The following is a 23,856-nucleotide window of genomic DNA, read 5'->3' on the forward strand; positions in this document are numbered from 1 at the left end:
GGAGAGGGTCTTCGGGAAAACGGGACAAATAATTACCGAGAGAAGAAACCGCATCAGTGAGGCAGCTTGCATTTCTAAATGCAAATCTCTCATAAAAGCAAAATATGGTCAGTTTTGCTGTGTGCTGCTGGTTATAACATGGCGATAAACTGGTCCCACTTTTCTCTCTCTCTTTAAATGGGATGCTGCAGTTATGTACATTGTTATTTATTTTTCTTTGATATGGTGCAATATTCTATGATGTTCAGATTGTATTAGTTTTGAATGGTTAGATTTATATGCATTTTGTTTATATACATTAAAGTTATACTTTAAATGCGAACATTAAATAGCATTATTTTTCATAACAAACCAATGCATTTATAAATACATTGTGGTTTTATTTATTTATTTTTATTTTACCTTTATTTAACCAGGTAGGCAAGTTGAGAACAAGTTCTCATTTACAATTGCGACCTGGCCAAGGTTAAGGTAGAGTTTAATTTAATTAGCATTGTTTTTTCACTAATCATAGTCAAACTATCGCAAACTGTTTGACTTGAACAAGTACCGTTTGGGAGCTAATCGAACCGGCTCTTTTTGGTGAGCTGAGCCGAACGAGCCGCCTCACTGAAAAGAGCCGGAATACCCATCACGAACTGTAGGTTATAACCGCACTGTATCAGCTAGCTATTTGCAAGAGCGCACGTGCCAATACCACAGTGGGTACATTCGCTACATAAAACACTTTTTTTGTGACAAAACCATCAGAGTTGAAAATGCAATGGAACACATTTAACTTGTATTTTTTTATTCAGTACATAGGAATTTAACCCCAAGCTATGTTTATGTGCACTTTTTTTTTTTTTTACCTTTTATTTAACCAGGCAAGTCAGTTAAGAACAAATTCTTATTTTCAATGACGGCCTAGGAACAGTGGGTTAACTGCCTGTTCAAGGGCAGAACGACAGATTTTGTACCTTGTCAGCTCGGGGATTTGAACTTGCAACCTTTCGGTTACTAGTCCAATGCTCTAACCACTAGGCTACACTACCGCCCCAAGAAACTTGATGAAAACACATCTCTGGTGAGAAAATGCGCATATTTTATTTATGTGGATTTGAGAATATTCGCATGAAACTCCGTCACAAATTGGATGGAAACTCAGCTAGTTCTTCTGATATATTCACTATACTTTTGCCATTTTCCTTTATCAATCTCAATGTGAACGTGTTTAATGTGAATCTCAGTAATAAATTGATCTGTCAATTAGATCATTCATTAAATGTCTTACCAATGTTGGTGTGATAGGATAACAAGTCTGATCTTTTCAGCAGTTAGGAACTACTTCTATTCTTCAAATTTGAGTCGTATTCCACGGGATCAAACATAGTTGTCCATGAGAAGTTACACACGGAAATGGCTGAGTCTATGATAAATACATATTTCTATGCATAAGGGAAAAAAGGTGCGTAGAATGTTTTTTGTATTGTCAGAAAAAAATCTAGTCACAGCCAAAAGCCTTTTAAACTTTTGATTTTGTAATTATTTTGTAATGAATCTGCAAGTATTTTTTTTTTAGACAGGCAAACATGTGACAGGTAGAGGGGTCTTTCGGTTGATAGGCTGGATTTCATTACATTGCAGTCTCCTTCAAGTCGCCCTCCAACCGGTGAAGTTTACTGCTAGCCTCATCTTTTACTGGTAAGTAAGCAACTAAACTGGATTTTATTTTAAAGGAACTAAACGACATTTGCCGCGGTTTATGACCACGCTTGCCCGAGGACTGACTGACACACTATCGCTAAATGTGCCTAGCATTAGCTATCTAACTAATGAGCTTTGCTGCTGGACCTGTATGTAACCTTATACGAGAAAGGACAACTCATGTCCGCTGCACATGTGTGTTAAATGGCGTTCACCGGATTACTTTGAGCTGCTCTAGGATAATGATCTAGCTAGTAACATTAATGGAGTCTCTGAATTGCACAATACCCAGTAGTTGATTTAATGGGACGGACAGGGTAGGAGCCAGTAATTGGCTGGAGAGTGGACATATGTATCAAAACGTCATGCCAATAAAGCGAATTGGAATTAAACTGAGTGAAGCGCTTCCCAGACCTAGCCCTACATTCCTCTGCCTGGCTTTAACTGAGTGAGTCACTGAGGTGTGGCCCAGCGTCAGTTCAGATAAATTAGCTATCCAGAACCAGACAGGCCACTTATCATACCCACTCAGATTATCAACGTCTGCAATGGAATCCTTGCTCTGGGTTGATAGAGCTGGCTGTTATAGACAGGCAACCACACTCTTTATTGTATATTGCAGGGCTATCCAACCCTGTTCCTGGAGAGCTACCAATCAGTAGGTTTTCGTTCCAACCATAATCTAGAGCACCTAACTATAGTAATTAGCTGGTTGATAAACTGCATCACGTTAGTTACAACTGGGGTTGGAGAGCCCTGGTAAAGTAGTTGGAAAACCGTTTTTTGTTGTTGCCTAGTGGATGATTAGCTGTGTTGGATGAGTACTTATGTTCATAGACGGGGACTACTAGCCTTTTGGGGCCTCTAAGCGGGCAAAACATTTTAGTGACTCTTGACAGTGGAGAGAAGTGTAAAAAATAAATATAAGTGAGTTTCCTGCAATACACATTTTGCCTTGACTTATGCCATTTTAATGATATCAGAGTGAGCATGACTAACAAATCAATGGTGGTCCGTCCCCTGGGCGCCTTCCCCTGCTTTGGGTAACCGGTCAGTATTAGGCCATGGTGGCTGGCTAGACTACTTTACCAATCTAAAAATGATGACATGGCTAGTTGAGTGACTGACATGATGAGACAAGCAAATGTTGAACTTTAACCCATGTGTATTTTACTATTCAAGCTTTAAACCGTAAGTTGAGACCCTGACAGAGTACCTAAAATACAAATGAAATGTTTTTTTGTCGTTTGGGACCTGCTAGCGGCCTGGGACCCTTACGTCGCTTATTATTCCTATCCCTGTTCATAGATTCAAAAGAAATTGGTTTCCAAAGCAGGCAATTTGTAAATCAAAATGAACTCTGACTGTGTAATGTATTTTTTTTAAATTCTCCCTGCTACAGGTGTAATGGCTGTGCCTCCATCATATGGTGACCTTGGCAAGTCTGCCAAGGACATCTTCAGCAAAGGCTATGGTACTGTACATTTCACTCAAACAAATATACTGTAGTGGTCATTGTGTTTGTAATGAAACACATTTGTTTCAGAACAGGAAGAACCAATAGGGTGAGTTTATTTGAGGGATTCTAAACCAATAGGCAGGATGGTGTTCTATCTATAGATAAAATATATCTCTCAGCTCTGCATGTCATCCTGTAAGATGTTAGTGTATGAAGTATTACATTGTGCTAACACTGATTTTATTTAATGACTATTTCCCATTTGTGAAATATGCATCAGTGGTTGACTGACTTTGCTTTCTCCCTGAAGGGTTCGGCCTGGTGAAGCTTGATGTGAAGACCAAGTCTGGCAGCGGAGTGGTAAGTTGACTTATTTTCTTTCTAATTATGTGTACTTTCAGAATGAATGTAGAACTATCTCTATTCTACTACTGTGTATGTGGTCTTTATGATTGCAGTAATTGTGTAGTACTTTGAATTTACAACCCTGAGAGCACTACAGGAGCAGTATAGTTTACTCTCCTTCACAATAAATACCCAAGTGAATTAAGATATTTTTACAACATTTGTATTTATTCATATCCTGATGTGAACCTTTTTTACAAATGTTCTGCAGGAGTTCAAAACAGCTGGCTCCACCAACACAGACACCAGCAAGGTGGCGGGCAGCCTGGAAACCAAATACAAGAGGTCAGAGTACGGCCTGACCTTCACAGAGAAGTGGAACACTGACAACACCCTGGGAACAGAGATCACCGTCGAAGACCAGGTTCGGATTCAACAAAGCTTTATTGAAAATGCTTTTTGTAAAACAATCGTTGTTGTGTTTGGAGTTTCTCACAATAGCCTTGACACATAATTGAAAAGAAAGCGGATTCAAACAAGTAATGAATGTTCAATATGTAGTGATCACATGAAATGCTGGAAGATCAAACTTGTGTTACCAGTCTGGTTCTCTGTTCTTGTTTTCTTTAGATTGTCAAGGGTCTGAAGCTGACATTTGATACAACCTTCTCACCAAACACTGGGTAAGATTACAAATGTACAATTTCAATGCAGAGGACCAGTTCTAAAAATGTATGCATTCACTACTGTAAGTCGCTCTGGATAAAAGCATCTACTAAACGACTAAAATGTGGTTCTAGTACTTAAAATGGTGTTTCATGTGTTTGGACATATGGGTACTGATGGTATTAATATATAGCTAGCCAAGAAGAGTCAGTCCAGCACATAGTGTCCTTACATGAAGGTAACATGATCTGGGGTGTGCAGTCCTCACAGGCTTGTGGGTAGATCTGAGGTGACGGGGTCAGTCAAATTATCTTCAGCCTGAAATGGCACTCATCTGTATAGAATTTATTATCACATCCATGGCATGTTTTCTTGCTTGTATATTTGAATGGAGATGTTTATTCTCCTAGTTGGGCTCCAGATTTTGACAATTTAATCAAACTATTTTTGGGGTGGCTAAAACCATGATTCGGTCAAGCAGTAGCCTAAAGTGCATTACTAGATTTTAATGTGTTATATAAATTGTAAAGTCTTGTCTTTTTCGTCAGTAGGACGAGCTGTCGCTAATGGGGATCCTAATAAAATCCAAATATCCGGATTCCTCCATGAAAGTCTGTGCCCAGCCCCTGTTGCTGTTTCACTCGGCATGCTCTGAGTAGGTTAGAGGGAGGGGAAAAATAGCAACTGCTGTGACTGTTGGAGAGAAGGGCCTCTGCTTTCTATAGGTATTACATTGTATTTCTCAACTCTCAATACTGATTATTTAAGCATAGTTTTCAACCAAAATAACTGGTGTATTGCTGATGTATACAGAGCACTGGTAGTGCACATCGGCCATTTGCGGTCATTGCATAGGCCTATATAGACGCCATTGGGTAGTATGCAACAGTGTTTTTTTTATTACATTTAATTTACTGTTCGATTAATTAATTACAAGGCTAACTAGCAGCCTATTATATTAAGCGATCTAGCTAATGAGTTTTGAGTTTCCACTTCCCAAATGAACCAGCCTATGAGCTATTTGTACATAAAAAGATACTACCAAATGTAATGTCTATTGAATTAGATAAATCTGCAATTCTGGGCCCTAATTTTGCGAGTAACATTATAGCAATAATGACCCATTTGTCAACCCATAATGCACATAAAAATATATTGATTGTGTTTTCCTGCTTGGACATGTTAGATGAAACAATGTATTTCTTGAATTATACTATCTCAGTAACACTGTGAAATACTTTATAAGATTCCTCCCCAGCCAGTCCACATAGTATCGGCTTTCCTGGAAGTGTAAATCCCGTGGTGACACATGGTGGGCCACTTGTTGGGGTTGTGGGGAGGAGGGGGTGTTGCTGCATGTCCACTGAGCTCTGGGGGAGGTGTTTCCGCTAGGTACATATATAGAATTTGGGAGGGGAAACTGATCCTAACTTTAACCATTAATGGGGGGGGGGGTGCGCAGAACTGACCCACGGTCAGCATCTAAGGGCAACTTCACTCTGCTGAATTGTACAGCTTGTCACACTGCCTAGGCTATCAGTTTAGAACTGGCCTTAGTGTCATTTAGCACGAGCATTTTATGGGGCTCATAATAAAGTGTTATTGTAATCTCTAGTTGCTAATGCTGTGTGTGAATGGAGGCTGTGTGTTTGTGCACTTACTGTAAACCTCATTGGCTAGTGTGTAATGACGATCCAGAAAGACATTGCTCAGGATTTGAATTGCTTGTGGACTATTTGATTAGGAACATAAGACTGTGTATGGGTGAATTACTACTGGAGTGAGAGGTTTTCAAGCTCTTGGTTTCTCCCAATTGCCTTCATATTCTGTTACTGTTGCTACATTTCCATTAGACTGGTTATTGTAGGCCTGAGCTGTTTGGCTGTTCGATAAAAATCTTTAACTTCAGAATGTAGGCTAACAAAATGTTTTTTGCTACAACGACAGCAAGAAGAGCGGCAAAGTCAAGACCGCCTACAAGCGTGAGTTTGTCAACCTGGGCTGTGACGTTGACTTTGACTTCGCTGGCCCCGCTATCCATGGAGCGGCCGTCGTTGGTTACGAGGGCTGGCTCGCCGGCTACCAGATGACTTTTGACACGGCCAAGTCTAAGATGACCCAGAACAACTTCGCTGTGGGATACAAGACCGGAGACTTCCAGCTACACACCAACGTGTAAGTGAGAGCATACAATGTATACAAGTGTATGAATTTCCAGTCCTCTGCTATGTGCATACAATACCAATTACCTTCAAGGGCAAACATTGTCTATTCAATTGTGTGTATAAAAAATTTAAAAAAGCGCACACAAAAACAATGAACATAGATGACTGGACAGCTGTAGTCAACCTGGAAATTATAGTAATCATTGAATATCTGATTAATAATGATTTAAACAGGGATCAAAACGTCAGGCCCTACAAACTGCATAGCATGGTAAAGGCTAGGACTTGACAAATATTATCACTCCTTCTCTCCCTAATCGTGTCCCTGGTGGTTGTTACAGTAATGACGGTGTACAGTTTGGTGGCTCAATCTACCAGAAAGTGAGTCCAGCGCTGGAGACAGCGGTCAACCTTGCCTGGACTGCCGGCAGCAACAGCACAAGCTTCGGCATCGCAGCCAAATACCAGCTGGACAAGAGTGCCTCCATCAGTGTAAGTACTGTGCAGGAGTGACTCTCTTTGGGCCAGTTTTCCCAGACAGAGCTTTAGTCTTGTCCAGGACTAAAAAGCTATGTCAATTGAGATTTTCCATTGAATTCACATTTTAATTTTGTCCAGGACTTGGCTTAATCTGTGTCCAGGAAACCATCCCTTTGTCTTACTGTATCCTACGAACACATGCAAGAAACGCTCAAGTACTTACTAGTGCTGTATACAACACTCACCACATACTTACTAGTGCTGTCTACTACAGCACTCGTCATATTGTCTGGCTCTCCAGGATCAGAGTTGCCCACTCTAGTTTAGAAGGCTGCCGTCGTTAGGAACCTTCCTCTGCCTTTTCGCTTGTAAGTTAAACAATTGATTCTGTCTTTTCAGGCTAAAGTGAACAACATCAGCCTGGTCGGTCTTGGATACACCCAGACGCTGAGACCAGGTAAGACCTCGTTTTACAGGAGATTTAATGATTCTCTTACTGCTGATACTACAGGTTCTCTAAGTTCCCTCAAGTTGAAATGTTAGATTACCACTCTTGTCTGTAGCCCACTACTTCTCTATGAGCAACCCACACTGTAATGCAACATCCTCTTCCTGAACCAAAGTGCTCAACGTGACCTGCATACAGTACTGCATCTGTAAAAGAAACACATTGGACAGTACAGTAAATGGGGTGGGGGGGCGTAGGACTCTTTCAGTTAAAGTGCACGTATACACTCCATTCGGCACAAGTTGATTTTAAGATGATGCTTTACTGGAGACTCAAAGCAACGGTCGGCCAATAGAGAGATTCTATGTCAATTTCAGCAACTGCCATCATGCATGCTGTTTTGAAAGGGCGATCTCGACTTGATCGCTAATCATCTGAGCAAGTGAGTCCCCAGTAATGCAACGTCCTATTCACGTTGCTGTCAATGTGTCTCGTGTTATTGTTATAGGTGCACTCCTGCAGTGTTTCAGAAGGCTCAGGTAGAATGATGTAGGACAGACTAGTTTCGCTTTCATTTGAAAAAGGAAATCATTGAGCTCTATGAGATTCTCTATCCTCAATGATGAGAATATTGACACCAGGGATGGAATGTAAGGAATTTCACTGCTTTGATAGCAGGCTAGTATGGCACATGTCTCAACAGTACTAACGTCCGGCCAGCGGGCTTGCTTAATTTCCATCTCTGGTTGACACCTATTTTATTTATTTTACCCTCATCCTGAATGCGAGCCTTGTTGTCTCTCCTCTGTTGCAGGTGTGAAACTCACGCTCTCTGCCCTGGTGGACGGCAAGAGCATCAACACTGGAGGCCACAAGCTGGGCCTGGGGTTGGAACTGGAGGCCTAAACTATCCTCACGGCGAAGGGGATAAGGGAATATCAGCAGAATCTGGCCTTATAATGTATTTCCAACTCAAACCAGCAAGAGGATGTACCATGGAAAGGGGCGTGTTCAGAGGCTACAACAACACGAGAAAGAAACACTACGGTCTTTTACTTTTATTTTTTACTGTTTTATGACGGTAGCTATTTCCGTCATTCTTTGGTGTACATGTTTGCTTTGTAGTTTCCATTAAAAGACACTTGCAGTGGGTCAGTAATTTATACACCTTCTCATTGTATCTATCCAACACTGCCATGACAATGAAATGCGCCACACCATTCTCATCCGAATGTGACCAGAAACTTCACTTACAGTGCATTCGGAAAGTATTCATACCCCTTGACTTTTTCCACATTTTGTTACTTTACAGCCTTATTCTAAAACATATATTTTTTTTTAATATATAAAATCCCCCCCCCCCATATCAATCTACACACAATACCCCATAATGACAAAGCAAAGATTGAAATATCACAGTGACATAAGTATTCAGACCCTTTACTCATTAGTTGGTCACCTGTAGCTCCTATATTTAACCCTTAAGTATTGTTCTTTATATGGTGAGATGTCAATTGATTGGTTAAATGCGGTGGGTGCTTTTGGTCATACCTTACTGATTTGACCACTTCTAACCAATCATTTGGTATTCTGTCTGAAGACATTTCTCATTTGCAACCACGTTCTTCAGCACGCTATTTCTCTCCCATTTATTTAATTACTGTCATATGACATCTCAAACCCTGATGGGTATATCAAAGCTCTACATGAAGAACTCGCTTAATCGGAACAGTTTTTGGGTGGCTTGAAAAAGTAAGAATTTAAGTTCGGGGAAAACCTGTAATTCTTGGTCGACCTGGCAGGCTTGCTTTTGTTTTCTGCATTGCTACAGATGACTACAGGAGTGGTTTAATGTTCACAGCAATGCCAAACTGCCTGGATACGGTCCGGCTGTGTGTAGGCTCTCCCAGGGGCTTCATCTGGGCTGGCTGAGACGGCGATCATGGGAAACTTGGGAGATCCCTTTTGTATGTTAACTTTTCAATCAAGTGTTTGAGCTCTACAAACCAACTCCTGATTTATTTTTATTTTTTTGTGAGTTATGATCAACTGTGACCTTGGGAGGTCTTGATTATCAGGGTTTCTTTAAAGATGGGACAATCCCAACCTTTCCTTAACATTTTAAAATATGTTTATTGACAATCTCACCATGTAAAGGAACAACTTAATTTAAACCATTTATGAAATGCACCTAACTGGATTTGTCAATTCCATCAGACTCCATAAAAGGCATTTAATTTGTTGTCCCAAGTGTTTAAAGGCCTTGCTTGTTTAATTCTAACATTTAGAGTATTTAAGTACTTAATACAAATCTATACTTTTTCTACCATTATATAATGCTTCAGGGATAATTTCATTGGCATGTTTTTCTAGATTCAAAACATCAGAACACAGGATTCATATACTTAAAAAACAATGTTATACAACAATTTCAAAGACTTTACTGCGTTACAATTCATATAAGGAAATAAGTCAATTGATATTAATTAGGCCCTAATCTATGGATTTCACATGAGTGGGAATGAAGATATGCATTTGTTAGTTACAGATACTGTACCTTAAAAAAGAAATGGGCCTCAGGATCTTACGGTATTTTTGTGCATTCAAATTGCCAATCGATAAAATGCAATTAGTTGTGTTGTCCATAGGTTATGCCTGCCCATACCATAAGCCCACCACCGCAACCATGGACCACAATGTTGACATCAGCAAACTGCTTGCTCACACAACACCAACATGTGAGCTGGCATGGTTACACGTGGTCTGCAGTTGTGAGGCTGGTTGGACGTACTGCCAAGTTCTCTCAAACAACTTCTGGCAACAGCTCTGGTGGTCATTCCTGTAGTCAGCATGCCAATTGCAAGCTCCCTCAACTTGAGTTATCTGTGGTATTGTGTTGTCTGACAAAACTATAAATGCAACATGTAAAATGTTGGTCTCACGTTTAATGGGCTGAGGCACAAGAAGCTTATTTCTGTCAAATTTTGTGCACAAATTTGTTTACATCCCTGTTAGTGAGCATTTATCCTCTGCCAAGATAATGCAGTTGTGGCATCTCAAGAAGCTGATTAAACAGCATGATCATTACACAGGTGCACCTTGTGCTGGGGGCACTAAAAGGCTAAATGTGCAGTTTTGTCAAACAAAATGTAATAGATGTCTCAAGTTTGAGGGAGAGTGGAATTGGCATGCTGACTGCAGGAATGTCCACCAGAGCTGTTGCCAGAGAATTTAATATTAATTTCTCTACCATAAGCTGAAACCTACAGAGTTTTAGAGAATTTGGCAGTACGTCCAACTGGCCTCACAACCACAGACCAAGTGTATTGCGTCCTGTGGGCGAGCAGTTTGCTGACTTCAACGTTGTAAACAGTGCCCCATGGGGTTATGGTATGGGCAGGCAAAAGCTATGGACAATGAACACAAATGCATTTTATCGATGGCAATTTGAATAACGTGACGAGATAACGTGACGAGATCCTGAGGCCCATTGTCATGCCATTCATCTGTTCATCATTCATACGCCGCCATCACCTCATGTTTCAGCCTGATAATGCACTGCCCAATGTCGCAAGGATCTGTACACAATTCCTGGAAGCTGAAAATGTCCCAGTTCTTCCATGGCCTGCATTGTCACCAGGCATGTCACCCATTGAGCATGTTTGGGATGCTCTGGATTGACGTGTACGACAGCGTGTTCCAGTTCCCGCTAGTATCCAGCAACTTCACACAGCCATTGAAGAGGAGTGGGACAACATTCCACAGGCCACAATCAACAGCCGGATCAACTCTATGCAAAGGAGATGTGTCACACTGCATGAGGCTGATCCACGCCCGTAACTTTTTTGTTAAGGTATCTGGGACCAACAGATGCATATTTTTATTCCCAGTCATGTAAAATCCATAGCTTAAGACTTAATACATGTATTTAAATAGATTTCCTTATATGAACTGTAACTCAGTATGTTACGTTTATATTTTTGTTTATTATAAAAGGCTCAACCGCAGGTCTCTGCCATGTTATGGGGAAATAGGATGCGGGTGAAGGGTAGATTTATTTTGAATTCAGCATAGTGCTGTTGGAATTCACCTGCTTCTACATAGGGGAGAAATTCTATATGTGATGCCATCTTATCAGGTGAAATACAGCACAGTATGTAAGAATAGCTGGAAACAGAAGTGCTCTTCAAATAGCATTTATTGCTCAGCACATTCAGGCATGATCAAATCACATTATCAACCATTCTCATTATCATCCCTATGCACATTATCATCCATTGGTCAGAAGTAAATAGATACAGGAAAATACAGCTTTTGATTTGTTACATTCAATATTACAGTACATCTCTCTTGCAGGAGTTCATTAACTGTGCCTCATAATCAGGGGCGCAACTTTGATTTTAGAAGTGGTGGGCACATTATTATTATTGTAAAAAAAAAATATATAAAGTTGGATAAACACTCCAAACAGCCTACCCAACCACTCGGAGGCATCCACATGGTCCTAGAGCACATCGTTGCCTGTTTTGTAACATATTCCAATGATAAAACTGGGGGGGGGGGACAAAAATACAATTTCAGAATGTGGGAGGGGGACATGTCCTGTCCCCGTCCCCAGTGAAAGTTGTGGCCCTGGTGATAATTGACCGTCACGAATCATGATACTTTACATATTAAGTGTCAGTTAATATTTTAAGGCGGAGCAGTTCTCATATTGCTTTAAAGGCTTGCACTAACCATGCAGTTTTAAAGAAAACCTCTACTGACCTCTAAATCTAGTCATTATATAAAGAGGTTAAGTCCCAAGTTTTAGGTTTAGCCTGCTTCTCTGCAATTGGCTCAGCAGCTTGTCCTGTTGATGTCTTCTTTGCAGTTTTGTCATCTTTGCTCTCTCCATCACCTCCTGTAAAGCCGTTCTCGTCTATTTTAAATTGCGCCTGTCCTTTTATCTTCTCATCATCTGTCTGATCTTTCAAACCCACGGCTGATACATCCTGTTCTTTCACCGGTGATGTCTTTGTAATAGATATCTCCACATGTTCAGGTTTTAACTCAGAGGCCTTGGTCTTCACGCTCTCTGTCTTTGGGTTCTGTAACCTTCTCAGGCTCTTTATCCATACGTTCCTCTGGTTTCTCCTGAGTTGTGTTGCTTTCTGGCGCCCCCCTGTGTGAGTCCTTGCTCTCTGCAACTGCAGGCATCTGTTCTTCTGGTGGTGTGATTGTCTTAGCTTTGTCACCACTGTCTATCATTTCACTCTCTTCTGTAGGGGTGGTCGTTGTTCCTGGGGTGAGGGTTGAGTCTGATTTAGGGGTGGTTGTTGATTCTGGGGTGAGGGTTGAGTCTGGTTTAGGGGTGGTCGTTGTTTCTGGGGTGAGGGTTGAGTCTGGTTTAGGGGTGGTCGTTGTTTCTGGGGTGAGGGTTGAGTCTGGTTTAGGGGTGGTAGTTGATTCTGGGGTGAGGGTTGAGTCTGGTTTAGGGGTGGTCGTTGATTCTGGGGTGAGGGTTGAGTCTGGTTTAGGGGTGGTCGTTGATTCTGGGGTGAGGGTTGAGTCTGGTTTAGGGGTGGTAGTTGATTCTGGGGTGAGGGTTGAGTCTGGTTTAGGGGTGGTCGTTGATTCTGGGGTGCGGGTTGAGTCTGGTTTGGGGGTGGTCGTTGATTCTGGGGTGAGGGTTGAGTCTGGTTTAGGGGTGGTAGTTGATTCTGGGGTGAGGGTTGAGTCTGGTTTAGGGGTGGTCGTTGATTCTGGGGTGAGGGTTGAGTCTGGTTTAGGGGTGGTCGTTGATTCTGGGGCGAGCGTTGAGTCTGGTTTAGGGGTGGTCGTTGATTCTGGGGTGAGGGTTGAGTCTGGTTTAGGGGTGGTCGTTGATTCTGGGGTGAGGGTTGAGTCTGGTTTAGGGGTGGTAGTTGATTCTGGGGTGAGGGTTGAGTCTGGTTTAGGGGTGGTCCTTGATTCTGGGGTGAGGGTTGAGTCTGGTTTAGGGGTGGTCGTTGATTCTGGGGCGAGCGTTGAGTCTGGTTTAGGGGTGGTCGTTGATTCTGGGGTGAGGGTTGAGTCTGGTTTAGGGGTGGTCATTGATTCTGGGGTGAGGGTTGAGTCTGACTTAGGGGATATTTCCTGTTTGGGGGTGATGGTTGGCTCTGGTTTTGGGGAAGTTTGTACTTTAGGGGTGACTGCTGGATCTGGTTTTGGGGAAGTTTCTTCTTTAGGGGTGACTGCTGGTTCTGGTTTTGGAGAAGTTTCTAATTTAAGGGTGAGTGCTAGTTCTGGTGGTGGGGAAGTTTCTAATTTAAGGGTGAATGCTGGTTCTGGTTTTGGGGAAGTTTCCTCTTTAGTGGTGACTGCTGGTTCTGGGGAAGAATCTTCTTTGGTGGTGACTGCTGGTTCTGGGGAAGATTCTTCTATGGTGGTGACTGCTGGTTCTGGTTTCGGGGAAGTTTCTACTTTAGGGGTGACTGCTAGTTCTGGTCGTGGGGAAGTTTCTACTTTAGGGGTGACTGCTAGTTTGGGTTTTTGGGAATTCTCTACTTTAGGGGTGACTGCTGGTTCTGGTTTTGGGGAATTTTCTACTTTAGGTGTGACAACTGGCTCCTTTTGTGGGGATGTCTCCTCTTTAGGGGTGACAGTGGGGTACGGTTTAGGGGATATCTCCTCTTTAAGGGTGACAGTTGGCTCTGGTTGCGGGGCTGTTTCTTCTTTAGGGGCGACAGTGGCGTCCGGTTTAGGGGATGTTTCTTCTTTAGGGGTGACAGTGGGGTCCGATTTAGGGGATGTCTCCTCTTTAGGGGTTACGGTTGGCTCCTGTTGTGGGGATGACTCCTCTTTAGGGGTGACAGTTTGGTCCGGTTTTAGGGATGTTTCGTCTTTAGGGGTGACAGTGGGTTCCGGTTTAGGGGATGTCTCCTCTTTAGGGGTGACAGTTGGCTCTGGTTGCAGGGTTGTTTCTTCTTTAGGAGTGACAGTGGCGTCGGGTTTAGGGGATGTCTCAGATTCTTTCCCCTTTTCCTCACCCATTGAGACATCTTTTGTGACCTTTTCACTGCCATTATGTTCATTCTGCACAATACTTTTTACACTATCATCCTTGCTGCTCACTTTTTGCTCGGTCGGACCCACCTCCTGTTTAGGAGTCTTTTGCACAGGCTCTTCCTTACACTCACTTGTTGTGCTGAGAATTCTGTCTGGCATTTTACCTGCTACTGTTCTCTCATCTTGTGTCGTTTTTACACCAGAATCATCAGGTGACTTTACCTGCTCCACTGTCTCCTTGGTTGAACTGCTGTTGAGCTCTGCAGTGTTATCAGGGGATTCCATGTCCTTCTCTGTGGGCTCAGGAAGATCCTCTTCTTGTGTTGTCACAGCACTCTCTGCCTCTTGAGGTTGGTCTGACTCTCTGTGCTCCTTCTGATCAGGTTTCTGCTCCAGTGTTGGGGCATTCTGCTCTGTCAGATCTACCTTTTTTCTCTCTTTGATGGGACTTTCTTTAGGGCTATCTTGTTGTTGCTCTGTTGGGGCACTCTCCTCTTTCAGATCTACCTCTTTTTTCTCTTTTAAATGGATTTCTTTTTTTCTCTCCTCTGACACCTTTTTGGGTTCTTTGGAGATGTCCTCTGTGGGGCCCTGTGGTTCACCCTTTATTGAACTTCCTGTTTTGCTATCCTCTAACTCTGACGTTTTGGGTTCTGTTGAGATGTCACCATTCATGGGAATCCCTGGTTGGGATTCACCATGATTTGGGGTGTCATCTTTTTCTAATGTCTCATTTATCTCACTGTCTAGCTTCTCTGTTGTGTCCAGTTTTTCCTTCTCTCCCTCACTAGTGGCCTCAGCTGATTTGACTTCACTTTGTGTATTTTCACCTCTGTCAATGTCCTCTGTCTTTTTGATTGCATCTGGCTCACCCCCCTTTTCCTCCTCTCTTTCATCATCTCCCTCCTCTCCATTTTCTCCCTCACTAGGGCTAACTCCATCTCCATTTACCTCGACCTCTGCTGATGTTACCATCTGCTGTCTCTTAGACTCTTCCTCCTGTTCACCCTCTTCCTCCAGGGCGTCCACTTCAACATCCACTTTACCTCTAGCTTTCTCTTTGTCCTCATCCTCCTCTTCCCCACTCCTCCTCTCAGCTTTGTCACTCTCTTCTCCCTGCTTCTGTCTAAACTCGTCTCCCTCTCCCCCGACCGTCTCCTCGGAGCCTGTCTCCTCGATCTCGGACATCTCCATGTCTCTGGTGGTCTCAGAGATGATCTCCTCAACAAACTTGTACTGGGGCTCAGACCTGCGTGTGGGCCCTCCCTGCCGGGCCAGGCAAGGCAGGGTGTAGATGGGGGACTGGCGGTAGATGCAGGGCATGGAGATGTGGGTGTCAGAGATGGTGTACAGATGGGACTCCTCACACTCCAGGAGTTTCCTATAGGGAGGCAGAGAGACGTGTTATTACCGTCATGTCTATAATATGGATATGTCCCGATGTTTTAGCCTCGAAAATGCCAGACACACATCCATGTCAGCTCGTGAGAACAGTGTGTGTGGATATGTCTGAATATCCATATCATGATTAAAGTGTCATTTTGTGTTGTGAAATTGTCTATGTTCATTTGATGTTAAATATGAAATCAAACTATTTCAATAAAATGTCTACTGTTTGATTTGTTTACTATTGACTGTATTTTATAGTAATCTCTGCTCTAACACAGCACTAAATTGAATCACATGTGTTAGTGCTGGGCTAGAATAAAAATGTCCACACCCCGGTTATCCTCAGAAAAAGATCCAGGAACAGACTAAAAATATACTGTATTTTCCTCAGTCAATCATTTTATATATGGGAGAGACAGAGCTGATGTCTCTTACCTGTAAGAGAGAATCTCCACATCCAAAGCCATTTTGACATTCAGCAGGTCCTGGTTCTCTCTCAGGTAGCCAGACATGTCTAGTTTAGCATTGGTCAGCTCATTCTCCAGCTGCCTGATAGTGTCCTGGACAGAAAAGCACACACGAAGAGTCAATAATAGGGTCAACCAGCCACTTTGTCTGGTATGACAACAAGGAGAAATTTAGGGGGGGAAATATTGTTCTACCCCTATAGACCAATATGAGGAAATGATATTCCAATAATGATACAGTTCACATGGGGCCTATATTTGTGGCCTACACATAGTACATAGCCCTGAATACAAATATGAGTCATAAACATGTGGATGTTTACTTACAATTGTTAGAGGTACAAAATAAACCACAGTCTACCTGGTAATGAATCATTTCTGCATAGTGACGCTCCTCCAGCTCTTGTAGTTGTTTTTCCAGGGCCTCTCTCATTCCTTTCCCACAGTCCAGTTCAAATGTTTTCCCCTGCAGGTGCCTTCTATTCTCCTGGATCTCCTGTTGGGTTGCCTTCAACGACTCTCTGTTACTTTCTGCCGCTTTGGTTAACTTTGTGAACTGGACACGGAAGCCCTCCTCGGCCTGCTGAATGTCAGAAGTGGCGTGACCTTCTAACTGCACACGGATGTCCCGGAGAGCCTCTGTGATGTCAGGTTTGCCAAAGTCGTGCGCCTTGACCGTTACTTGAGCCTCTTGGATCTGGGCCACCATTTCTGATATCTCGTCCTCATGGTTGTTCTTCAGGAAGTGGATCTCGTCCACCAAAGACTGTGCTTTCTTGTCCAACTGAAGTTTGGCGAGGTATGTATCGTTGGCGTCCTTTTTCAGCATAAGGATGCCGTTCTCTGCGTTCGAGCGGTCACGTGCCTCCTGCTCATACTTGTCTCTCAAGGTGAGGAAATCTTCCTCCAGGTTCTGATGCTCTATCTCGATCTGACGCTTCTGAAGGGTGATGTCATGAACTAGGTTCCTCAGGTCCATAAGCTCTGGCTCATGCTCCTGGGCCAGAGACGCAGGGGACTGTGCCTTTAGTTTGATTTCCTCGATTTCCCTCTCAAACAATTCATTTTGATGCTCCAAATGACGCACCTTCTCTATGAATCCGGCGAAACGGTCGTTCAGCCCATGGAGCTGTTCTTTCTCATTCATTTTTGTCAAAACCTCGGTAAATGGGTTTGATAAATCGAAAAGGCTCTCCGATGATCTCGGAAGGGATCCGAATTCGCTCTTCAGCGTCATTGCGGTAGTCGACTCAAAGCCAACGGTCCTGGATGCAGAGGGGGATCCGGTCAGTTTGGGTTGATAGCAGCAATACTCAGCTTGAGCTCCCCTATGCGGAGAACACAAATGATAGTCCATTCTGTGGCTCATATTGCCCCAGTAAACTATGCAGTGTTGGTGTGCAGGCTAAGTAACTCGGCTCCTACCTTTTTATACCCCCTCTGTCTGCTCGCGCTGCAGAATGGAACTGTCTATAGTGCTGAAAATGTATAGCATCAGCTGTAGGCTTGACTCTCTGCCAACGCTTGCGTCCTCACCTGTGTTCTCTCTCTCTCCGTCTCTCTTTCTCCCCCATCGTTTTGTCTCAGACAGCATTGACGCATAGGAGTTTCACTTTGAAACGTCGGCAGTCTACAATGACACCTCAAAATTAAAAGTCATATGTCTTCAATACATTGTCAGGTGTTCAGTATCTTCAATACATTGTCAGGTGTTCAGACTATTGTTTTATCTAAGGGGCTAAAATTATAGAAAAGGGTTGCAGAATCTGGTTTGGCTGAATGTGTTTGCCTTGTAATATAACTGTATATTATTGTATATAAGCGACAGTAATGCAAGTGTAAAATAGTAATGTAAAAATGACCCTAAGCTGATACATAACTGCTTCCATTTCTCAGTCAAGCAGCACTTTTAAAGGGCATTTCAAACACTTTTCAACCTCATATTCATCATCTCCAGCACCAAACCAGTGAAAATTAGGTTGAAAATGGGTGGAGTTGCCCTTTAATCTTGCACCTTTTTACAAATGTCTACATGAGGAAAATGCATGGGTCTGCTTGTCATGGTGGAGACAGACTGGCTGAAAGGGGTTGGCCTGGATGTGTTCCAGTGATACAGCTTTCATTTACACCTCACAGTATACGGTAGGTTGCTCATAGAAATCAATGATGGATTTCAGTGAATAATGTGAATATGATATCAGAATATGATATTTACTCTCTTAATCAGACATGAACATCTCTATAGAGAGAGATTAGTAAATAGAAAATGTGACTAAACAATGTCTCAGCAAACATCTTTTTTATTGTAAAATAGTGTATCATCACTAAAATAAGCACTACATTAACTCATGTCACTTGATAGATGTATGTTAGAAAAGGATACACAGTGATTCACATATTTTAACACATTTCATATTCAACATTTTTATAATTTCGAGGTATTGTAATATGTAACCCCTAACTGTCCTCACCCCACCCCCTATAAAAACAAAAGTGTTGAGAAAGTGCTTTTAGATCAGGTGAAAATCACTCAGTAGATACACTGACTGTACAAAACACGAGGAACACCTTCCTAATATTGTGTTGCACTCAATTCATCAGGGCATGGACTCTAGAAGGTATTAAAAGCATTCCACAGGGATGCTGGCCCATGTTGTTTCCAATGCTTCCCACAGTTGTGTCACTGTCAACTTTCTGAATCTCCTTTGGGTGGTGGACCATTCTTGATACGTCCGGGAAACTGTTGAGCGTGAAAAACCCAACAGCGTTGCAGTTCTTGATACACACAGGAAACTGTTGAGCATGAAAAACCCAGTCGCGATGCAGTTCTTGACAAACTTAAACCGGTGCTCCTGGTACCGACTACCATACCCCATTGAAAGGCACTTAAATATTAAGTTGTGCCCATTCACCCTCTGAATGGCACACACACAATCCATGTCTCATTTGTCTCAATGCTTAAAAATCCTTCTTTAACCTGTCTGCTCCTCTTCATCTACACTGTTTGAAGTGAACTTAACAAGTGACATCAATAAGGGATCATAGCTTTCACCTGGATTCACCTGGTCAATCTATGTCATGGAAAGAAGAGATGTTCCTAATGTTTTGTAAACTCAGTGTATATAGACTGAATGAAAATATAAAATCAACATGCAACAATTTCAAACATGTTACTGAGTTACAGTTCATAGAAGGAAATCAGTAAATTTAAATAAATCACTTAGGTCCTCATCTATGGATTTCATATGATTGGGAATGCAGATATGCATCTGTTTGCCACAGATACCTTCAAAGAAAAGCAGGGCTGTGGATCAGAAAACCAGTGTCTGGTATTATTTTTTATTTTTTATATATTTTTTTCACCTTTATTTAACCAGGTAGGCTAGTTGAGAACAAGTTCTCATTTGCAACTGCGACCTGGCCAAGATAAAGCATAGCAGTGTGAACAGACAACACAGAGTTACACATGGAGTAAACAATTAACAAGTCAATAACACAGTAGAAAAAAAAGGGGAGTCTATATACATTGTGTGCAAAGGGCATGAGGAGGTAGGCGAATAATTACAATTTTGCAGATTAACACTGGAGTGATAAATGATCAGATGGTCATGTACAGGTAGAGATATTGGTGTGCAAAAGAGCAGAAAAGTAAATAAATAAAAACAGTATGGGGATGAGGTAGGTAAAAATGGGTGGGCTGCTCAGATAGCAGATGTTTGAAGTTGGTGAGGGAGATAAAAGTCTCCAACTTCAGCGATTTTTGCAATTCGTTCCAGTCACAGGCATCAGAGAACTGGAACGAAAGGCGGCCAAATGAGGTATTGGCTTTAGGGATGATCAGTGAGATGCACATGCTGGAGCGCGTGCTACGGATGGGTGTTGCCATCGTGACCAGTGAACTGAGATAAGGCGGAGCTTTACCTTTGTAGATGACATCGCCGAAGTCGAGGATCGGTAGGATAGTCAGTTTTACTAGGGTAAGTTTGGCGGCGTGAGTGAAGGAGGCTTTGTTGCGGAATAGAAAGCCGACTCTTGATTTGATTTTCGATTGGAGATGTTTGATATGAGTCTGGAAGGAGAGTTTACAGTCTAGCCAGACACCTAGGTACTTATAGATGTCCACATATTCAAGGGCGGAACTATCCAGGGTGGTGATGCTGGTCAGGCGTGCGGGTGCATGCAGCGAACGGTTGAAAAGCATGCATTTGGTTTTACTAGCTTTTAAGAGCAGTTGGAGGCCACGGAAGGAGTGCTGTATGGCATTGAAGCTCATTTGGAGGTTAGATAGCACAGTGTCCAAGGACGGGCCAGAAGTATATAGAATGGTTTCGTCTGCGTAGAGGTGGATCAGGGAATCGCCCGCAGCAAGAGCAACATCATTGATATACACAGAGAAAAGAGTCGGCCCGAGGATTGAACCCTGTGGCACCCCCATAGAGACTGCCAGAGGACCGGACAGCATGCCCTCCGATTTGACACACTGAACTCTGTCTGCAAAGTAATTGGTGAACCAGGCAAGGCAGTCATCCGAAAAACCAAGGCTACTTCTGCCGATAAGAATATGGTGATTGACAGAGTCGAAGACGGCTGCACAGTACTGTCTTTTATCGATGGCGGTTATGATATCGTTTAGTACCTTGAGCATGGCTGAGGTGCACCCGTGACCGGCTCGGAAACCAGATTGCACAGCGGAGAAGGTACGGTGGGATTCGAGATGGTCAGTGACCTGTTTGTTGACTTGGCTTTCGAAGACCTTAGATAGGCAGGGCAGGATGGATATAGGTCTGTAACAGTTTGGGTCCAGGGTGTCTCCCCCTTTGAAGAGGGGGATGACTGCGGCAGCTTTCCAATCCTTGGGGATCTCAGACGATATGAAAGAGAGGTTGAACAGGCTGGTAATAGGGGTTGCGACAATGGCGGCGGATATTTTCAGAAATAGAGGGTCCAGATTGTCAAGCCCAGCTGATTTGTACGGGTCCAGGTTTTGCAGCTCTTTCAGAACATCTGCTATCTGGATTTGGGTAAAGGAGAACCTGGAGAGGCTTGGGCGAGTAGCTGCGGGGGGGGGCGGAGCTGTTGGCCGAGGTTGGAGTAGCCAGGCGGAAGGCATGGCCAGCTGTTGAGAAATGCTTGTTGAAGTTTTCGATAATCATGGATTTATCGGTGGTGACCGTGTTACCTAGCCTCAGTGCAGTGGGCAGCTGGGAGGAGGTGCTCTTGTTCTCCATGGACTTCACAGTGTCCCAGAACTTTTTGGAGTTGGAGCTACAGGATGCAAACTTCTGCCTGAAGAAGCTGGCCTTAGCTTTCCTGACTGACTGCGTGTATTGGATCCTGACTTCCCTGAACAGTTGCATATCGCGGGGACTATTCGATGCTATTGCAGTCCGCCATTTGCCTCATTCATCATGACATCTCCTTCGCATAGAGTTGATCAGGCTGTTGATTGTGGCCTGTGGAATGTTGTCTCACTCCTTTTCAATGGCTGTGCGGAGTTGCTGGATATTGGTGCAAACTGGAACACGCTGTCGTACAAGTCGATCCAGAGCATCCCAAACATGCTCAATGGTTGGCATGTCTGGTGGGTATGCAGGCCATAGAAGAACTGGGACATTTTTAGCTTCCAGAAATTGTGTACAGAGCCTTGCGACATGGGGCCGTGCATTATCATGCTGAAACATGAGGAGATGAATGGCACAATAATGGGCCTCAGGATGTGGTCAATGTATCTCATTCAAATTTCCGTAAATAAAATGCAATTGTGTTTGTTGTCGTCCGTAGCTTATGCCTGCCCATACCATAACCACACCACCACCATGGGGCTCTCTGTTCACACCGTTGACATGAGCAAACCACTTGCCCTCACGACACCATACACGCTGTTTGCCATCTGCCCGGTACGGTTGAAACCTGGATTTATCCGTGAAGAGCACACTTCTCCAGCGTGCCAGCGGCCTTCTAAGGTGAGCGTTTAACCACTGAATTTGATTACGACTCCAAACTGCAGTCAGGTCAAGACCCTGGTGAGGACGACGAGCATGCAGATGAGTTTCCCTGAGACTGTTTCTGACAGTTTGTGCAGAAAGTCTTCGGTTGTGCAAACTCATAGTTTCATCAGCTGTCCGGGTGGCTGGTCTCAGACGATCCCGCAGGTGAAAAAAACGGATGTGGAGGTCCTGGGCTGGCGTGGTTACACGTGATCTGCGGTTGTTAGGCCTGTTGGAGGTACTGCCAAATTCTCTAAAACAATGTTGGAGGCGGCTTATGGTAAATAAATTAACATTCAATTATCTGGCAACAGCTCTGGTGGACGTTCCTATAGTCAGCATGCCAATTGCACGCTCCCAAAAAACTTTAGACATCTGTGGCATTGTGGTGTGTGAACTCAACTGTGAATGGTCCTGGCGTACCAAGAAAAAGTGTCAAGGGAAGCCAGTTTGGATTTGGCTTCCCTCCTATCACATCACATCGAGAGCAAAACATAATTGACAAAACAACTTGTGTCTAGCTAGCTAAAATGGACCCTTTCCTAAATTAGCCATGGATGGAGATAGGGGTTTGGACTTGTGTTTTTACCTAATTCTAATACTGGTCAATGATTATAACGGTGATTCTGATCTACCCATAAATTCATACATTGTTGTGCTATGCTGTAGCTAGATTTTTAGGCAGGTAGCCTAGGACTACAAAAAATACAAGTGTATACTGTATGACAGAGTCACAGACCGTTTTGTCAACATGAATGAGAGAATGTCATTGACGTTTCTCTAGAAGTAGATTGAGTCAACATGTTTTTTGCACAAATGTTTCTGGCACAAACGCATGTACACACACACACACACACACACACACACACACACACACACACACACACACAAGCTCTCTCGATTGAAATGTAGTTAGAAAAGTTCAGTCAGTAAGGCTGGTCTGAATGGATCGTCATTTCATTCACCTTGTAAACTATAACTCACATTGCTTACTTCCAATCTCACTAGTCAGCATAGCAGGTATTTTTGTATGTTAGTGTTTTTACTGAGACCTCATCAGGAAAGCTGTAACGGCTCTCGTCGGTGGAAGGAAGAGTGGACCAAAGCGCAGCGTGGAAAGTGTTCATGGTATTTATTTTCAAGAAACACTCAAACAAAAATAACAAATCCCCAGAAACCGAAAGCGAACAGTTCTGTCAGGCATAGACACTAAACAGAAAATAACACCCCACAAAACCCAAATGGAAAATCACAACTTATATATGATCCCCAATCAGAGACAACGATAGACAGCTGCCTTTGATTGGGAACCACACTCTGCAGAACAACAAAGAAATAGAAAACATACATTTTCCCACCCGAGTCACCCTGACCTAACCAAACATAGAGAATAAATAAGGATCTCTAAGGTCAGGGCGTGTCAATAGCCTCACGTCTCTCTTCTTCTTTACCATTAGCAAGCGGGTGGAATGTCCTTCACCTATTAACTTCTGCCAATGAGCATGGCACACTAATTCCACCATGCCTGCTGATTAACCTATGGGCTCACTCGTGCAATAATCACTTCCCTTTCTGTCAACCAATGGGCATAAATCCAGGGGAGTATGTCAACTCACCCCTTGTGTCTCACTTGATATTTTGGAGCAAAAGTCTTCCAAAGACCTCCCACCTCTCCACCAGCATGTAACCTGGAGAGCCATCATCGGATCCCTCTTCTCCCAGCTGGAGGGTTTTG

At 43.1% G+C, this 23,856-nt stretch overlaps 3 protein-coding genes across 4 annotated transcripts; 1 reads left to right on the forward strand and 2 right to left on the reverse strand.

Annotated features, from left to right (window-relative positions):
* The first annotated feature begins 1,321 nt into the window (after positions 1 to 1,321).
* On the forward strand, positions 1,322 to 8,414 carry LOC109890054 (voltage-dependent anion-selective channel protein 2-like). 2 transcript variants are annotated; one of them, XM_031823756.1, is made up of 10 exons: positions 1,322 to 1,447; positions 1,562 to 1,683; positions 3,089 to 3,160; positions 3,456 to 3,505; positions 3,762 to 3,914; positions 4,121 to 4,173; positions 6,104 to 6,331; positions 6,663 to 6,813; positions 7,201 to 7,258; positions 8,064 to 8,414. In XM_031823756.1, the coding sequence occupies exons 3-10, from the start codon at positions 3,094 to 3,096 to the stop codon at positions 8,153 to 8,155; spliced, it is 852 nt and encodes a 283-aa protein (XP_031679616.1). In that variant the 5' UTR covers positions 1,322 to 1,447; positions 1,562 to 1,683; positions 3,089 to 3,093; the 3' UTR covers positions 8,156 to 8,414. The 2 variants fall into 2 exon arrangements, with proteins under 2 accessions (XP_031679616.1, XP_020337609.1); XM_020482020.2 differs by lacking the exon at positions 1,322 to 1,447 and having other exon boundaries at positions 1,554 to 1,683.
* A 3,015-nt stretch (positions 8,415 to 11,429) lies between these two features.
* On the reverse strand, positions 11,430 to 15,743 carry LOC116374034 (proteoglycan 4-like). Its single transcript, XM_031823754.1, has one exon. It carries the CDS (start codon positions 15,599 to 15,601, stop codon positions 12,302 to 12,304), a length of 3,300 nt encoding a protein of 1,099 aa, XP_031679614.1. The 5' UTR covers positions 15,602 to 15,743; the 3' UTR covers positions 11,430 to 12,301.
* A 366-nt stretch (positions 15,744 to 16,109) lies between these two features.
* On the reverse strand, positions 16,110 to 18,382 carry LOC116374035 (neurofilament medium polypeptide-like). Its single transcript, XM_031823755.1, has one exon. The coding sequence runs from the start codon at positions 17,501 to 17,503 to the stop codon at positions 16,454 to 16,456; it is 1,050 nt and encodes a 349-aa protein (XP_031679615.1). The 5' UTR covers positions 17,504 to 18,382; the 3' UTR covers positions 16,110 to 16,453.
* Between the last annotated feature and the right edge of the window lie 5,474 nt (positions 18,383 to 23,856).

The sequence above is a fragment of the Oncorhynchus kisutch genome, linkage group LG4 (genome assembly GCF_002021735.2).
Source record: "Oncorhynchus kisutch isolate 150728-3 linkage group LG4, Okis_V2, whole genome shotgun sequence".
Lineage (NCBI taxonomy): Eukaryota > Metazoa > Chordata > Actinopteri > Salmoniformes > Salmonidae > Oncorhynchus > Oncorhynchus kisutch.

Excerpts from the sequence above, each read along its gene's own strand:
- LOC116374035 (XM_031823755.1), bottom strand. The coding sequence starts at position 17,503 with ATGAGCCACAGAATGGACTATCATTTGTGTTCTCCGCATAGGGGAGCT.
- LOC109890054 (XM_031823756.1), top strand. The coding sequence starts at position 3,094 with ATGGCTGTGCCTCCATCATATGGTGACCTTGGCAAGTCTGCCAAGGAC. Across the intron at positions 3,915-4,120 it reads AGATCACCGTCGAAGACCAG|ATTGTCAAGGGTCTGAAGCT; the intron begins GTTCGGATTCAA and ends TGTTTTCTTTAG. Across the intron at positions 6,814-7,200 it reads ACAAGAGTGCCTCCATCAGT|GCTAAAGTGAACAACATCAG; the intron begins GTAAGTACTGTG and ends CTGTCTTTTCAG.
- LOC116374034 (XM_031823754.1), bottom strand. The coding sequence starts at position 15,601 with ATGCCCTGCATCTACCGCCAGTCCCCCATCTACACCCTGCCTTGCCTG.